General features: G+C 36.2%; 2 protein-coding genes across 4 annotated transcripts in view; one reads left to right on the top strand and one right to left on the bottom strand.

The window, feature by feature from the left end:
- Positions 1-14250, top strand: part of polr2h (RNA polymerase II, I and III subunit H) — a 28553-nt gene extending 14303 nt beyond the window's left edge. For 2 of the 3 annotated variants that reach the window (XM_069897018.1, XM_069897019.1), the window contains 2 exons: positions 6946-7029; positions 8838-14250. In XM_069897018.1, coding sequence (XP_069753119.1) covers positions 6946-7029; positions 8838-8955 — 202 coding nt within the window. In that variant the 3' untranslated portion in view covers positions 8956-14250. The remainder of the gene's footprint in view (positions 1-6945; positions 7030-8837) is intronic. The other variant, XR_011344229.1, reaches the window with a different exon arrangement.
- plaat1 (phospholipase A and acyltransferase 1) overlaps positions 1-16173 on the bottom strand; it is a 46087-nt gene that overhangs the window by 24379 nt on the left and 5535 nt on the right. The gene's annotated exons all lie outside the window — the stretch shown is intronic.

Here is a 16173-nt window from a genome sequence, read left to right as displayed (position 1 = left end):
GGGTCACTGATCTTTGGAACAAGTTGTAGGAATATGCAGTGAATGGGTGGATTGTTTGCAAATTTACAAAAGCAAATTAGATAAATTCCTAAATAGCAAAGGTTACAATGTACAAAAGTTCATTTCATTATTATGTGATGCATCTCCTTGGTTTCTGAAGTTTATTTGATTACCTTAAGAGTTTGAGAGAACTTTTACATTTTTCTGGATTATCCCATCTAAATTAGCTTTTAAAAACCTCTCCCAAGATTTTTCTATTTATAAATCAAAGTTGTGGAACTATGTATCCAAAGTGAGTACAGTGTGCGATTCATTATATATTTAGCTACTGACTGAGGATGAAGTGACTAGTGAAGGTGATGAGAGTCAGTGTTGAATTGTACTATCATAGGCTCAGACAGGATTATTTAATCCAAATAATTGTAAAACTGATCTGAAAAATACATTTAATGGTGTTTTAACAGGACCTGAAATTTTGTGTCCCTGAACAGTTTACGGGATTATATTTTTCACAAATATCCTTTTCTCTGGAAAAATAATTTTGAAATATTTCAGTGCTGTTGGTTGACTCTGCAAATACTTAAGAGAAGGTTGCTTTTTGAACAGACTGCTGTGAATCTATTTGACAAACTTTAGATGTAAAAATGTGTCTTTTGGTGTCGTTGCCAAAATATCAGCTTGAGTTTGAGGTCTTTAAAAGCCTTCAAATGTACACAAGTACACAATGGTAATGAATTTATGCTGAGCTTTAGCCAGTTTAAAAAAAGTAAACATGGAATATCACAACCTTGCTATGTTGTGCACAATTTGGTATTACAATTCCATTTCTGCGAGAATTTCATTGATTTGGGGAATTGATAACAAAAAAAAATTACATGAAGTGCTGCCTCAAAGGTTCCAAATTTTATCTTATGTATGATATTGAGATGTAAAATACTATCTATTTTTAAGGCTAAGTGCTCAAAAACACTGGATCAATCTCTTTCTGTCCCCAGCAGCCTGTGTTAGATGTTGCTTCCATGAAATTCTTAACATTACCAGACAATTGATTAAGAATTAGAATGTGATTTGGCAAATCTGACTTGATGTTAAAGCCTTTTAAAAGGTGCTTTAAATAATTGTACAGATTTTCCAAATATATTCCACAACATATTTCTATCAATTCAATATTTAGCTTTGGTTATCATTTAATTACCCTGCATATTTTGCTCATTTCCTTGCAAATCAAATACATTATTTTATTTTGTGTATTTATCTTCATTTCTATGCTATTCTTTCCTGAAGGCTGTGACATTGTTGTACAATGGAAAATTTCACTTTTGTATCTTGCTAAATCTCCATTATTTGTAATGAACTATGGCAATAAGTTTTGACAGAAAATTTGACTCTACAAGTTTGATATAACTTATCGCTTCTCTTGTCGAAGATTCACATGTATTTTCCCACATCATTCAACTTCCAAGAACTGTTACTGTTCTGGCTAGCTGTTCCTTCTCATATAATTACTACAATACCTGAAGTGCATGTAATTAGAGACTTTTGATCCTACAGATACTGGAATCTGGAGCAAACAAAAATCTGCTGGAGGAATTTGGGAGGTTAAGCAGCATTAAAGGCTGATGTTTTGGGTCAGAAGCCTTTATTGAAAATTGAGAAATTTGCTCAAGCAGATTAATATGTCTTCTTTGGTTTGGCTTTGCGGACGAAGATTTATGGAGGGGTAAATGTCCACGTCAGCTGCAGGCTCATTTGTGGCTGACAAGTCCGATGCGGGACAGGCAGACACGGTTGCAGCGGTTGCAGGGGAAAATTGGTTGGTTGGGGTTGGGTGTTGGGTTTTTCCTCCTTTGTCTTTTGTCAGTGAGGAGGGCTCTGCGGTCTTCTTCAAAGGAGGTTGCTGCCCACCGAACTGTGAGGTGCCAAGATGCACAGTTTGAGGCGATATCAGCCCACTGGCGGTGGTCAATGTGGCAGGCACCAAGAGATTTCTTTAGGCAGTCCTTGTACCTCTTCTTTCTGCACCTCTGTCACGGTGGTCAGTGGAGAGCTCGCCATATAACACGATCTTGGGAAGGCGATGGTCCTCCATTCTGGAGACGTGACCTACCCAGCGCAGTTGGATCTTCAACAGCGTGGATTCGATGCTGTCGGCCTCTGCCATCTCGAGTACTTCGATGTTAGGGATGAAGTCGCTCCAATGAATGTTGAGGATGGAGCGGAGACAACGCTGATGGAAGCGTTCTAGGACCCGTAAGTGATGCCGGTAGAGGACCCATGATTTGGAGCCGAACAGGAGTGTGGGTATGACAACGGCTCTGTATACGCTAATCTTTGTGAGGTTTTTCAGTTGGTTGTTTTTCCAGACTCTTTTGTGTAGTCTTCCAAAGACGCTCTTTGTCTTGGCGAGTCTGTTGTCTATCTCGTTGTCGACCCTTGCATCCGATGAAATGGTGCAGCCGAGATAGGTAAACTGCCAAAATGTTTGGCCTGGAAGTCAGCCTGAAGAAAACTGAGGTCCTCCATCAGCCAGCTCCCCACCATGACTACCAGCCCCCCCACATCTCCATCGGGCACACAAAACTCAAAACGGTGAACCAGATTAATATGTGCACTGTAATTAAATAGATAGTTCACATTCATTCAACAAAAACAATGTCAACATCAGACTTTATTATTATGAAATTTGATGTTTTGTGGCAGCATCACAGTGCAAACATTAATAATAATAACCATCTTACAACATTACAATAAAAAAAATCAAAAATAATAGTGCATGAAAAGTAAGGCAGCGTCTTTGGTTCATTGATTATTCAGGAATCTGATGACAGTGTGGAAGAAGCTATCCCTGTACCATTGAGTGCTTGTCTTTAGGCTCCTGTACTTTTTTTTCCGAAGATAGCAGAGTGAAGAGGGCATAGCCTGGGTGGTGGGGGGGGGGGGGGGGGGGGGGTCTTTGAGGATCGAGGCTGCTTTTTAAGACACCGCCTTATGTAGATGTCCTCGATGGAGTGAAGTCTGGTTCCTGTGATGTTATAGACTGAGTTAACAATCCTCTGGAGTTTATTCTTTTCCTAAGAGTTGGTCCCTCCATACCAGGCAGTGATGCAACCAGCCAGAATGCTCTCCATGGTACACCTGTAGAAGTTTACGAGACTCTTTGGTAGCATACCAAATCTCCTCAGCCACCTCACAAAGTATAGTTTCTTTGTGATTGTATCAACGTGGAGGCCTCAGAACAGATCCTCGGAAATGATGACACCCAGGAATTTGAAGTTCTTCACCCTCTCCACTACTGAGCCCTCGCTGAGGACTGGGTCATGTTCCCCTGACTTCCTCCTGAAGTCCACAATCATCTCCTTGGTTTTTCTTATGCACAAGGTTGTTATCATTACATCATTCAATGAGCTAATCTATCTCTGTCCTGTACGATTCCTCATTGCATTTGTGATTCTGCCAACAACTCTGGTGTCATTGGCAAACTTGTAGATGGCATTGGAATTGTGCTTGGTCAGATAGTCATGGGAGTATAACGAGTAGAGCAGTGGGTTAACCACACATGCTTGGTGCGCCTGTACTGATAATCAGTGAGGAAGTGACGTTTCCAATTTGTGCTGACTGTGTTCTTCAGATGAAAAAGGAAAGTTGCATGGGGTGGGGGGGGGGGGCAGGCAGAGGCCTCGAGTTTGTAGCTTTTTCTCTCTCTCAAAATCTTTTATTGTTTAATTGAAAACATATACATATAGGTTCCTATAGAACCAGATAAAATATATATTTATATTGATTATCATATTGAACATTAATGATAGTACATGAAATCACAATCAAACCCATAAGTATTTATTGCCCTGAAAAAAAGAGAATATGGAAAAAAAAGTTACTCTAACCCCTCCTACTAAACAAGGTTGAATTAATATTATTAGCAGCCTTGGAATTGAGCAGCGACCTCTGGAGGTCCAGCAAAGCACACCAATCTACCACATCCATGTACCTTAGTTATTGAAATTGTGGTAATAAACTATAAATGGACCCCATGCCTTTAAATCCTGACATTGTCTAATTTTGTCTAGACTCAAAAAGGACATAGTATTCTGTAACCATTGCAAGTGGGTAGGTAGAAAATTATCTTTCCATTTCAACAGGATTTTTCTCTGGCCAACAAAGTAGAAAATGCTAAAACTTGTCTTTGATTTGATTGTTAAATTTATATTCTCATCCTTGGAGAAACCAAATATTGCTATTAACAGACAAGGTTCAAAATTGACCCTGAAGATATCCAAAAAGGTTTAAAAAATATCTGTCCAAAATTTTTATAATTTTGGACATGACTAAAACATGTATCAAAGAGGCTTCAAACATTTTACATTTATCACAGAATGGATGGATATCAGGATAAATTTGAGACAGTTTAACTTTAGAAAAGTGTACTCTATGTACCACTTTATATTGAATCAAACTGTGTCTAGCATACAGAGAAGAATTATTGATAAGGCCTAGGATTGTGAACCAATCATCCTCTGAGAAGGATAAATTAAGATTGTTCTCCCATTCATTTTTGATCTTAATTAAGGAATCTGTCTTTATATCCAATATTTTATAATATAAAGCATATATTATACCTTTATGTACAAAATGTAGATCAAAAGGTGTGTCGTGTCTATAGAATTCAGATCAGGAAAACATGGAAATTCTGGAAGTTTATATCAAATAAAATGCCTAATTTGGTAAGATCTAAAAAAATGTGCATTTGGTAAATTAAATTCTGCCATCAGTTGTTGTAAAGATGCAAAATTTTGTTGAATAAAAAGATCTTTAAAGCTTTTAATCCTTGGCCAATTCCATTCTTCATAATCTAAAATGGAGGGCTGGAAAAGATGATTAGACAGAATCAGACTAGTGAACAAAAAAAAATTCCTGAATTGAACCCAAATTTTTAGTCACTGTCTCATTATTAAATTCTTTGTTAACTTTGGAATAGAAAAAGGTATGGATGAGCCTAAAACTGCCCACATGGAAGTATTCTTAAAATATTTCAACCATTTAGGGCAGTTATCTATTTTATGAAATTGTAACAACAATAATTTTTTTCTTATTTGTATTGCCCAATAATAGAATCTAAAATTGGGTAATAACAAACCTCCTTCATGTAATCTGAAGATGAATTTTATTTAATCAAACTTTCTTCCCTTGTCATATATATGATTCCCATGTATCAAAAATCTGGTAAATTATTAGGCACCCAATTGAAAGGAATCTTGGCTAAGAAACAAATGAATAGGTACTACAACTACTGATTACTTTAAAATAAATGATGTTTTTGGAGATATCTATAGTAAACTAAATTCTTTTGAGTTTAATAAGGAACAAGGTTTGATGAAGGACTTTTTAGATAATTTGAATTACCTACTATTTCTCATGAAAACCAGGAAAGTTTGGAGCCACCACAAGAGGAATTGCAAAAGGCAATATTTTCTTTACAATCAGGCAAATCTCCAGGTCCTGATGGATTTCTGGTTGAGTTTTATAAATTATTTTATAAAGAACTTGCTCTGTAATTGTTTACTACTAAATGAATCAATTCATGAGTGAAAGTTACTTCCTTCATTTAGTGAGGATTCAATTTCAGCGATCTTTAAAAGAAAAAGGGAAGGATCCCAAGGATTGTGCATCTTATAGACCTATCTCTTTACTTAATGTCCTCATGATGATCTTACTAAAGATCTTAGCTCATAGATTATTGAATATTCTGCCTGGAATAATAAATATAGATCAAACTGGATTTATCAAAAATAGATATGCTTATTATAACATTCATAGACTATTGAATATTATACACTCTCCTTCCACTCATTGAAATGAATGAATTATCTTTTTAGACGCTGTAAAGATGTTTGATAGAGTAAGATTTAAATTTGGCCCAGTTTTTAGACAATGTATAAAACTTCTATTTGCATGCCTAATTCATACTAATTTCCAACAAAGTTATTTAAAATTACATCGAGGTACTAGACAGGGTTGTTCTCTAAGCCCCCTGCTTTTTGATCTAGTGGTGGAACCACTAGCTATAGCTTTATGTGCAAATGAAGATTTTAAGTGGTTATTTAGAGGGACAATTGAACATAGACAGTCTTTATAGATGATCTTTTACATTTTGTGTCTAGCCCAGAGATATTGTTGTTACTTACACATTTTAGTAAGTTTGCTGGCTATTTACTTAATTTAAATAAGAGTGAATTGTTACCATTAAAAGGCTCTCTTACTTTATACTCTAATTTCCCTTTCAAGAAAGAACAATTTAGATATCTAGGTATCATAATAATGAAGAACATTAAAAACCTCCCAAAAAATTTCCTGATTTATTTAATCAAACTAAGATAATATTTATCTGGATGGTCACCATTTTCTCTGACTGATTGGTCATATTAATTCAATCAAAATGAATATCTTACCAAAATTTTTATATTTATTTCAGGTTGTAGCTAATTAATCAGCATTAAGGGAATAATGGTATTGAAGGCCAAGTAGTAGTCGATGAATTGCCGTTTTCGAGGTGATCCAGAGCTGAGTGGATAGCCAACGATATTGCATCTCCTGTGGAGCGGTTGTGACGATAGGCGAATTGTGTTAACTTGGTCATTAAATTACTTTTGTGAACTTAAGTGGTTTAACCATTAGAGTTAAAAAATAATTGAAACAATTGGTTTCTGTATGAGGAGTGTCATTATTGCAATATGTATGAGTCACGCAGATTGGAGACACATTTTGCATTGAGTCCAACTAAGTATTCTTGGTCCCAAATATATAAGGAATTTATTTTTATACTTTTCTTTTTTTTTAAACTTTATTTATTTGTTCAAAAAACAAATAATATATGACATATACAGGAAAAAAAAGAACCCCGCCCCCTTTTTATACTTTTCTAAATGTTATTGCTTTCCTTTTTTATAGGGCTGACCAATTTGAGTATGTCATGTATGGAAAAGTTTATAGAATAGAAGGGGATGAGAGTTCAACTGAAGCAGCCACCAGACTGTGAGTAAAAGTATGATGTATACTGCAATAGTTATTAACGGTATATATCTCAAATGTTATGCAGCATTTACATTATTTTTTACATATTTGTCCACCAAAATCTATCAGCAAATTCTTTCTTAAACTAGACTTTCTGCTTTGCTGTTCTGGCACAAATCTTTTCAGATCAGATTTAAAAGTTCTCGGAGAAAGTAATTACTTTCAACAAAAATAAATGGTTTTCTGAGTAAACTACTAATGCAGTGTTGATCCTTCAGCACTGACTATAGATTTTACATTGCAAAAAATTGTATATTAAATATCAAGATGTTGGAGTTCCTGAGAATGTGGTTATTACTTATCAGCATTTCTCCTTGAGAACAAGGCTATAGGTCTTTTGAAGCCAACAGCCTATGAGCACTGAATTCCTGAGTGGGGAACATTCCATGGGTGAAAACTTGAAAAATGCTGAATTATAAGGGCTGGGGAATGGTGTTAAGACAGAGGTGGGTGTTATTTCAATTCAGCTGCCATCCTCACCTTTCTTGTTCACAGTGGTGACTCCGTATTAATAATTTGATACAGAGAAAGCCAGGACAAATTGTTTTTCATGAAAAAGAAACAAGAGTAGGCCATTTGACCTTTCATGATTGTTCCATCATATTATTAGGTCAAGATTGATCTCTATCTGAACATCACATTCCTGGACTAATGCCATATCCCTTGATACCCTTAACATAAGAAAATTCTGGATTTCTGCCTTGAACGAACTTAGCAACTGAATCTTCACAGCCCTCTAGCATCAGGAATTCTAAAATTTCACTGTCCCCTGGTAGATAAAAAATTTCCTCATGTCCATCTTGAATGATTAATCTCCCACTTTGAGATGTAACTTTTGGTTCTAGACACCATAGCTAGAAGAAATAATATCTTGGCATCTATCCTTCAAGCCCTGTTAGTCGAATTTTACGTTTCAGTGAGATAATTTCCTATTATTTTAAATGCCAGAGATTATAGACTTGGTCTGCTTAACCTTATGTGAAAATCCTTCATCCCAACTGGAGTATACTAGTGGATATTTACACTATTGTGCATTTAAAATTGGGATTTGATTGAAAAGGTGATTAGACACCTTGGAGAATGAAAAATAAATGTTATTAAAAGCATCACTGATACTGATACATCAACATTAACAAAAACTTGCAATGAAATTAGGATTTGTATATTCTTCACAGATGATGACAATATTGAACAATTCTTCCATGATGCTATTTCACTAAACTCAAAATTAGTAAATACGTAGCTAACAGACTTAAAATGGTAATATGAGCCACAAACCCACTTATTAATGCAAACTTTATTTCTATGGACGTTTTACTCTTAAACATGTTTGATACTATTAGGTGAAACCATTGTGTGTTTTACCTGTAAATGCCATATATTCAGTGATAATGGGGAATGGGAGTAGATAGGAGAGAAGAGGACTAAAAGGCATGCCTGAGAAATATCAATAAAAAAAATCAAATTTGTGAATAAAAAAATTTAAATTAAAAATGTTTTAAACAATTAGAAATATTTATCTAAATGCAATTAATAGAAGTGAATTAATACTGAGCCATTCACATACCATTGAAAGTTATGGAGATCATCAGCACCAAGTCTTGCCCAGAGAAAGATTTCAGGACAATCTGGAAAAGACTGGTGCAGAGAAGCCAGCAATTCAGGACTTTGTGAAAGCACAGAAGGCTTCCTGAAAATTCAATTCTGGAATTTTAAAATGTACTTACTGAAAATGTAATAAAAATACTCAAAAAATTAATGTCTTGCAGGTCTGCTTATGTGTCCTATGGAGGTCTACTTATGAGGCTTCAAGGGGATGCAAATAATTTGCATGGCTTTGAGGTGGATTCCAGAGTATATCTCCTAATGAAGAAACTCGCATTCTAAGATAAAAAGAACAAGAATGTGGAAACCTTGAATTTGATTTTTATCAGTGATATCAAATTTGTTGATATTAATCAACATTATTTATCACCAAATGTGTAAATGTCCTACATTTTCAGTTCTCCCTGTTTCAAAGGAGATTATGTAGGAAAATAACTACTTGAAAATAATGTTCAGCCTCGTCATTTCAAATGAGAAAATTTTAAGTTGCCATTTCATGGAGGAAGAATACAACTTTTGATGTGTACAAAATGGAAGTATTTGAACAGTATCCAAATAAAAATATATTTCCTGATTTTCTTGAAACAAAACTGTGAAATAATGCTATTATTTTTAGATCTGAGTTAACTGTCTCCCCCCCCCCTTTCCTTTGGATGCTATGTGACCTTCAGACTTTATCCATCACATCTACAGATCTTGTTTAACAAACCTTTTAATTAAAGTCCCTATTTACATATTATGCAAAGCTAGCACACAAATAACAAATAACCAAAAGAGCCAATGGCACGTCGGCCTTTATCTCAAGGAATTTAGAAGCAAAGGAACGGTACTTCATTTCTACGTGGCCTTAACTGTTCTCTATCTGGAACATTACATTAAATATGGACATTGAACCTCTGGAAAAGTATACTGCTTTGGAATATCAGAAAGGTAACCATAATTAAAAAACATACCTTTATGTATACAGAACTTATCATGACGTCAGAATAGTTCTTGTGATCTAAATATCCACTTTATATCTAAATAAGTTGTTCTGAAATATATCCACTGTTGTGATTTAGACTCTGGATAGCTCATTTGCTACTCCAAATCCAATATACAGGAATAAAATAAGATGTCCTGATGATTGGGCTTTAAATAATGGGCAAAAGATAGTTGCACTGACTTTGCATTTAGATTGATTACTGAACAATGAGGTTTTAAAAAAAAACTGCTGAAGAACTCTGGAGGTCAAGCAACATCTGTAAAGACAAATAAGTTGTTAATTTTAAGATGAGATCCTACATTGGGACTTGATCGAGGTATTTAAAATAATGAATTTGGTGAGTTGAATTCAGAATGTGGTATGCAGGTGTAAAATTGGAAAGATCTTTATTCCACACAAAAAATAGAAATCTGCAACTTAACAACCCATTGCTGGGTCAACTGAAAATTTCAAGAAAAAAATTATTGGATTTTTGTAGAGAGTATGAAGGGATATTAAACAAGAATGGGAAAATGGATCAGAGACATAGAACTGTCATGATCTAATTGAATGGTAGAACATGCCTGTACCTATGGAGCTAGGAAACATAGATACTGTAAAGCCTTGTTAATTTTTATTTTTCCTTGTCAAACTGAAATTAATGTTATTTTATACACGTGTAGACATCATTCCCAAACTCATAGATACTACATCACACTATAAAATAAAGCTTTTATGTTTGGCTTGGTTCATATCTTTTCACACTCGTAGTCATGTCAGTTTTCCATTCTGTATGCTAACATCAAAAGGAGTTAACTGGAGAAGAGAAATTCACACTATTGCTCTAAGTAAAATGAAAATATACTGGACATGACAGCAATACATTATATTCATTGATTTACAATGTTGATAATTTAAAAGCAACAGTGTCCTCTAAAAAAAATGTATAAATGGAACAAGTATGTTTGATTATTTTTTCCAGATTATTACAACAAAAAACAAAATCCCCATGACTTTATTATGCACATTCCAGACAGCACAAGAAGATGGTGATGAAAATTATGGATAAAGCTAATTTTGATGTTGGCACAATGGATGGTGTAATAGAGAACCATGGTTTGAGAATTGGTTGGATGGCGAACATGGAATAAACAGGTTTTTATGTTCTGGGCAACAGGTAGCAAATTATGGGGTACAGTAGGGATTTGTGTACAAGCGTCAGCCACTCACCACATGTATGATCATTTGGATGAGGGAACTAAATGAAGCTTTACAAATTTGCAAATGACAGGTGGGGAGAGACAAGGGATATGAATGCAAAGAAGCTGAGAGGGTAAAAATATTATGGATGCAGGTTAACTTGAATATATCTTATGTTACCCACTGTGGTTCTGAAAAAAATATTTTTACCTGAATTATGATGGATCTCTTCTGGAGTTTGTGTAGTTTGGTCTCCTTACCAAAGGAAAGGAGTTCTTGCAATGGAGGAAATGCAATGAATTTATATTATTCTGATTTCTGAGGTGGCAGGATTGACAATGAAGAATGTTCTGAAGATCACTTGAGCTATCAGTTTCTCAAAGTGAAGGAAATGGGATTCTTCCATATCTAAAATTGATTGCTATTACTAACTTCTAGCATTTAAGTCCAGTCAGCACAAAATTATGAAGAAAAAAAGCTGACTCATCCGATTGAACATTTTAAGGAGACTACATGGGAAAGTTAATTTCACGCAAGTCTAGAAGGAACAGAAATAGGGTATTCAGCCCATCAAATCTACCCTACCATTCAATCATGTGCTGATCATTTATCCATTCAGTCATATTGCCCAGCCTTCTCCCCTTCTCCTTTCATGCCTTGGCTAATCAAGAACCTATTAATTTCTGCCTTAAATACACCCAACTTGGCCTCCACAACTGCTTGTAGCAACAAATTTCACAGATTCACCACACACTTGTTTAAGAAATTCCTCCTCATCTCTTCTAAGTTTCCACCCATCAATCCTGAAATTGAGTCACTTTGTCCTCTAGAATCTTCCACCATGGTACTCTACTCTGTCCATGCCTTTCAGCATTTGAAATGTTTAAGTGAGATCCTTCCTCATTCTCCTAAATTACAATGAGTACAGGTCAAGAGCCATCCAATGTTCCTCATATGATAACTTTTTCACTCCCGGAATCATTCTTGTGAACCTCTGAACCCTCGCCAATGTCAGCGCACCCTTTCTTAAATCAGGCCAAACTGCTCACAATACTTCAAGTGAGGTTTCACCAGTGCTCTAAAAAGCCTCAACGTGACATCCCTGTTCTTATATTCTATTCCTCTTGAAGTGAATGCTGACATTGCATTTGCCTTCTTCACCACAAACTCAACCTACAAGTTTACCTTCAGGGTATCCTGCATGAGGACTCCCAGGTCCCTTTGCATCTGGGAATTTTCAATTTTCTCTCCATTTAGAAAATAGTCTGCCAAATAGTATGATTGTACACTCTTTGACACCATTTCACTTGCCACTTCTCTGACCATTCTCCCAATCTGTTCTGCAACCTCTGTGTTTCCTCAACACTACCTGCTCCTCCACCTAAATATAAAACACAACTACATCAATTGAGGGTCCAATATAAAAAATATATATTTGCAAAATAGTAACTCATTTCTTTCACCTGGTTAATGTGACTTCTGCTCCTGAACCTCATTGCACTATATCAGGGCTGTAAAACGTCACTTTGATCTTCATGCAGGATTGCATGTTGTCATCTGTGAGACGCAAGCGATGTTTTCTTTTTATGTAGTTCATGCTGGAGAAAACCTGCTCGCATAAGTATGTGGATCCAAAGATCAACAGGACTCTGAATGCATATTTTTTCATGTTCATATGTGTCTTGGAAATTGAATTCCATGTTTCGAACACAAGTTTGTCTGGTTTGGGGAGGTTTTCAATTTCACGTGCTTTTGAGCAAGAATGGACTTCTGATGATCAACATCTTCAAGATTAGCTGTCAAGCTTCGGAACTTTGACACCCATAAGTCTTTGCCAGCTATATCAGCCAGGTCGATCTCAAGATCGGGTTGACTTACATCTGTAAATGCAGTCATATTCAACAGGGTTAAATCGATGTTTAGGGGAGTGACAGGGAAGGACAAAAGTGTTTTTTTCCTCTCTGAACTCACAGAATCTTTCCCCAAATGTAGTTTGCATTGCAATGATCTCATGCTGTAAATGCTCGTAATTGATCTGATTATGCTTCTTTGAACTCTTAAAGAGGGGAAGTGAGACAGCATACCTCTCTGTACATCTCTAGCAAACACTGTCATCTTGCGCTCAAACGCCAAAACCTCCTCCAGCATCTGCATCTCCTTTCCCCTGAAGACTTTTGTTCAGCATGTTAAGGTGTGCTGTCATATCCACCATGGAATGCAGCTTTTCCAGCCAATCTGGGTGTTTTAGCTCCAGAAAGGTGAGCCCTTTGCTTTCCAGGAAATTTTTTACAAGCTCCAGACACGCAGCGACATATTTTATGTTAATGTTACAAGATCACCTTAATCTCCAAAATAATAATTATTACATGGATAAAACTAACTAAATAAAAAATAATTTAAATAAAATAGTCATTTACTGTATTCACATTATTTTTTCAAAGTCACAGGGAGCCACGGCAGAGGGATGAAAGAGCCACAGGTTGCAGACCCCTGCCCTAGTCCATAGGGACTTGCATCTACACTCAAACCTAGTGGTTTCAATTGATCATAATGGACAAGAACAGACTCACTATCTAGCATATTTTTTCCACACTCAAAAGCATTTTGTGCACCATTTCCACTCTGAGGAGTGTTGCAGCAGTGCATAGAGTGGGTGCAGTTTTGAGCTCATTATGGATAAAAGGGCCACTCACATATTTGATTAGTGTACCAGGAAACAATAGAAGAGCTGTTCATGCACATCATCTGATCCCAGATGATTCTAGGAGTAGATGACATGACTAAAGCATACACACTTGTTGATTTAGATGATAATGCAGTCCCGACACTCAGTTCACACTCAATTCTTAATTCTGATCTTAATGAACAATCACTCCCAGCTCAAATCAACAAAGAAATCCCACTCGTAGTTACATTGTCATGTAGAGTTGTTCGACCTCCAAAATGTTATAAACCTTAAGCTCATGATGTTGTATTAGACTGTGTAATGATCAGCCTATGTATATTCTGTTATGTCATAATTCCATATTTAAAGTAAGGTCTGAAATGACCTCATACTCGGACATTGAGTTATTGATTTGAATTGAAACAGCAAAAACTAAATCTTTGATATTGTTAAAAGGATAAGATACAATATCTATTGTATGCACTTGTACCAAGTTGAAAAATGTGATCACATGTATTCTTGAAGACACATGACTTAAGAGTTATAGAAGTCATGATCTAGAAGGGAGGAATGTGGTATCTGTTGCATAATTAGTACCCATGGAATATCCTCTATAACTATATAAGGTAAAATGTAAGCTCTGTGCACTTTTGACTGAACCACCTTGGAAAGTGACTTGACCACAGCTTGGTCCATGTGTTATGTGAATAAACCACTTGAGTTTTAGATCTCACTCTATCAAATCATGTATGCCTTGTCTCTGTTCTTTTGACTGTGTATGTTAACTACTGGAACTTCAAATTATACTCATAGTTTCTCCAGTACACAAAACTTGTCTCCTATTATTATTTCTTCAGCATCATTTTCTCATGGTCCGATGTCTACTCTTGCCTCTCTTACTCTTTATATACTTGAAGAAGCCTTTTGCATCCTCTTTCATATTATTTGTTAGCCTACTTTCATTCCTCATCTTTTTCCCCCTTATGAGTTTTTAGTTACCTTCTACAAGAAATTAAAAACTTTTCAATCCTCTAACCACTATTTGTTTTGCTTTCTTGTTTGACCACTCCTTTGCTTTTAATGTTGGTTTTTACTTCACTTGTCAGCCACAGTTGTGACATTTGCTGAAACTCCATTTCTGCTCCGCCCTCTTCCCGACCAGAGCCTCGTTCCAATTCCAATTCTCATTCATGCCACTGTAATTCCTTATTACTCCACTGAAATATTGACAATTCGGACTTAAGTTTCTCTTTGTTAAATCTCAAATTGAACTCAATCATATTGTTATCACTGAGCCTTGATGGTTCCTTTACCCTAACTTCATTATGCACCTCTGGTGCATTTTGCAACACCTGTTTCAGTGCAGCTGATCCCCTAGTGGGTTCGTTAACAAGCAGCTCTAAAAAGCCATCTCACATGCATTCTACAAATTCCCTCTCTTGAGATCCCATCCCAATTTAGCTTTCCCAATCTATTTGCATGTTAAAGTTGCCCATAACATTGCCCTTCTGACACACCCTTTAAATTTCTTGTAATTTGTCCACAACCCGGCTACTGTTTGGTGGTCTGTATATAACTGCTAAAGATTTAATTTTTACCCTTGCCATTTCTTAACCCACGATTATTCTATATCTTCTGATCCTATGTCATGTCTTTCTAATAGTTTAATGTTTATTCCTTCCCAACAGAGCCCCACCACCCCCTTGGCTTACCTGCCTATCCTTTCCATACACTGTATCCTTGGACATTCAACTCCTATGACATCATGCTTTTGCCATGACTCCGTAATGGCCACAATGTCATACCTGCCAATCATCTACTTTTTTTCGTATGCTCCATGCATTTAAGTATAAAACCGTTAACTCTGTGTCCCTGAATTGAATTGAATATTTATTTATATAGCACATTTTAAACACAATGGAATATTGCTCCAAAGTGATGTACACCAATTAATAAAAGAATACACAAACACAAAATCAACCAACACAAAATACTATACTCTGGATGAGAGGGTCATCTTGCAGAATAGTAATGGTTTGGCAACAGGCTGCCTAAACACACTGATGTAGCCCAAACCCAAACTATCTGGGCAGGCATTGCAGTTCCCAAGACAACCATGACAAAAGTGAGGTCGAGACTTTTATTTGAGGTGAAGGGAATCAATACAAATTCGAAGCCTATCTTCATTTTTTAAAGCTGCGGCAGTTATAATGAGCAGCAGTGAAAAAAAAACGAGATAGCACTCTTGGAGTCTGGTGCAACATTAAGGTAAAACACAAGACACCTTAGACTAAACTCAATTTAGACTTTAGATGCAAAACATTACATAAAACTACCTAAGTTACAAGTTAAACTAAATTTATTATACATAAAACACTCAGTTGCAATTATATTTAAAAAAAATCTGTGCCACCAATACTTTGATTAGAAAGCAACACTAGCACCATAGGGTAGAAAGACCATAGCAGCTCTCAGTAGCTAGAGTAAGGAGTCTCTCCGTTCACATTCTCTGATGCCTGGGGTTATAGTATAGGCATCGCCGTGCCCCACAGGCACCCATGTTGCCACCAACCCCCACAGCACAGCCCATCAGGAGCACCCCACCAGTGTGAAGAAGTCCCGGCCCTGCAAACAGTCCACAGTCCAGCTCCATAACCTCAGTGAGGCATCC

This window comes from Narcine bancroftii, chromosome 9 (assembly GCF_036971445.1).
Source record: "Narcine bancroftii isolate sNarBan1 chromosome 9, sNarBan1.hap1, whole genome shotgun sequence".
In the NCBI taxonomy this organism is placed as follows: domain Eukaryota; kingdom Metazoa; phylum Chordata; class Chondrichthyes; order Torpediniformes; family Narcinidae; genus Narcine; species Narcine bancroftii.
Note: the sequence above shows the minus strand (reverse complement) of the source record. Positions and strands in the feature narration are given on the sequence as shown.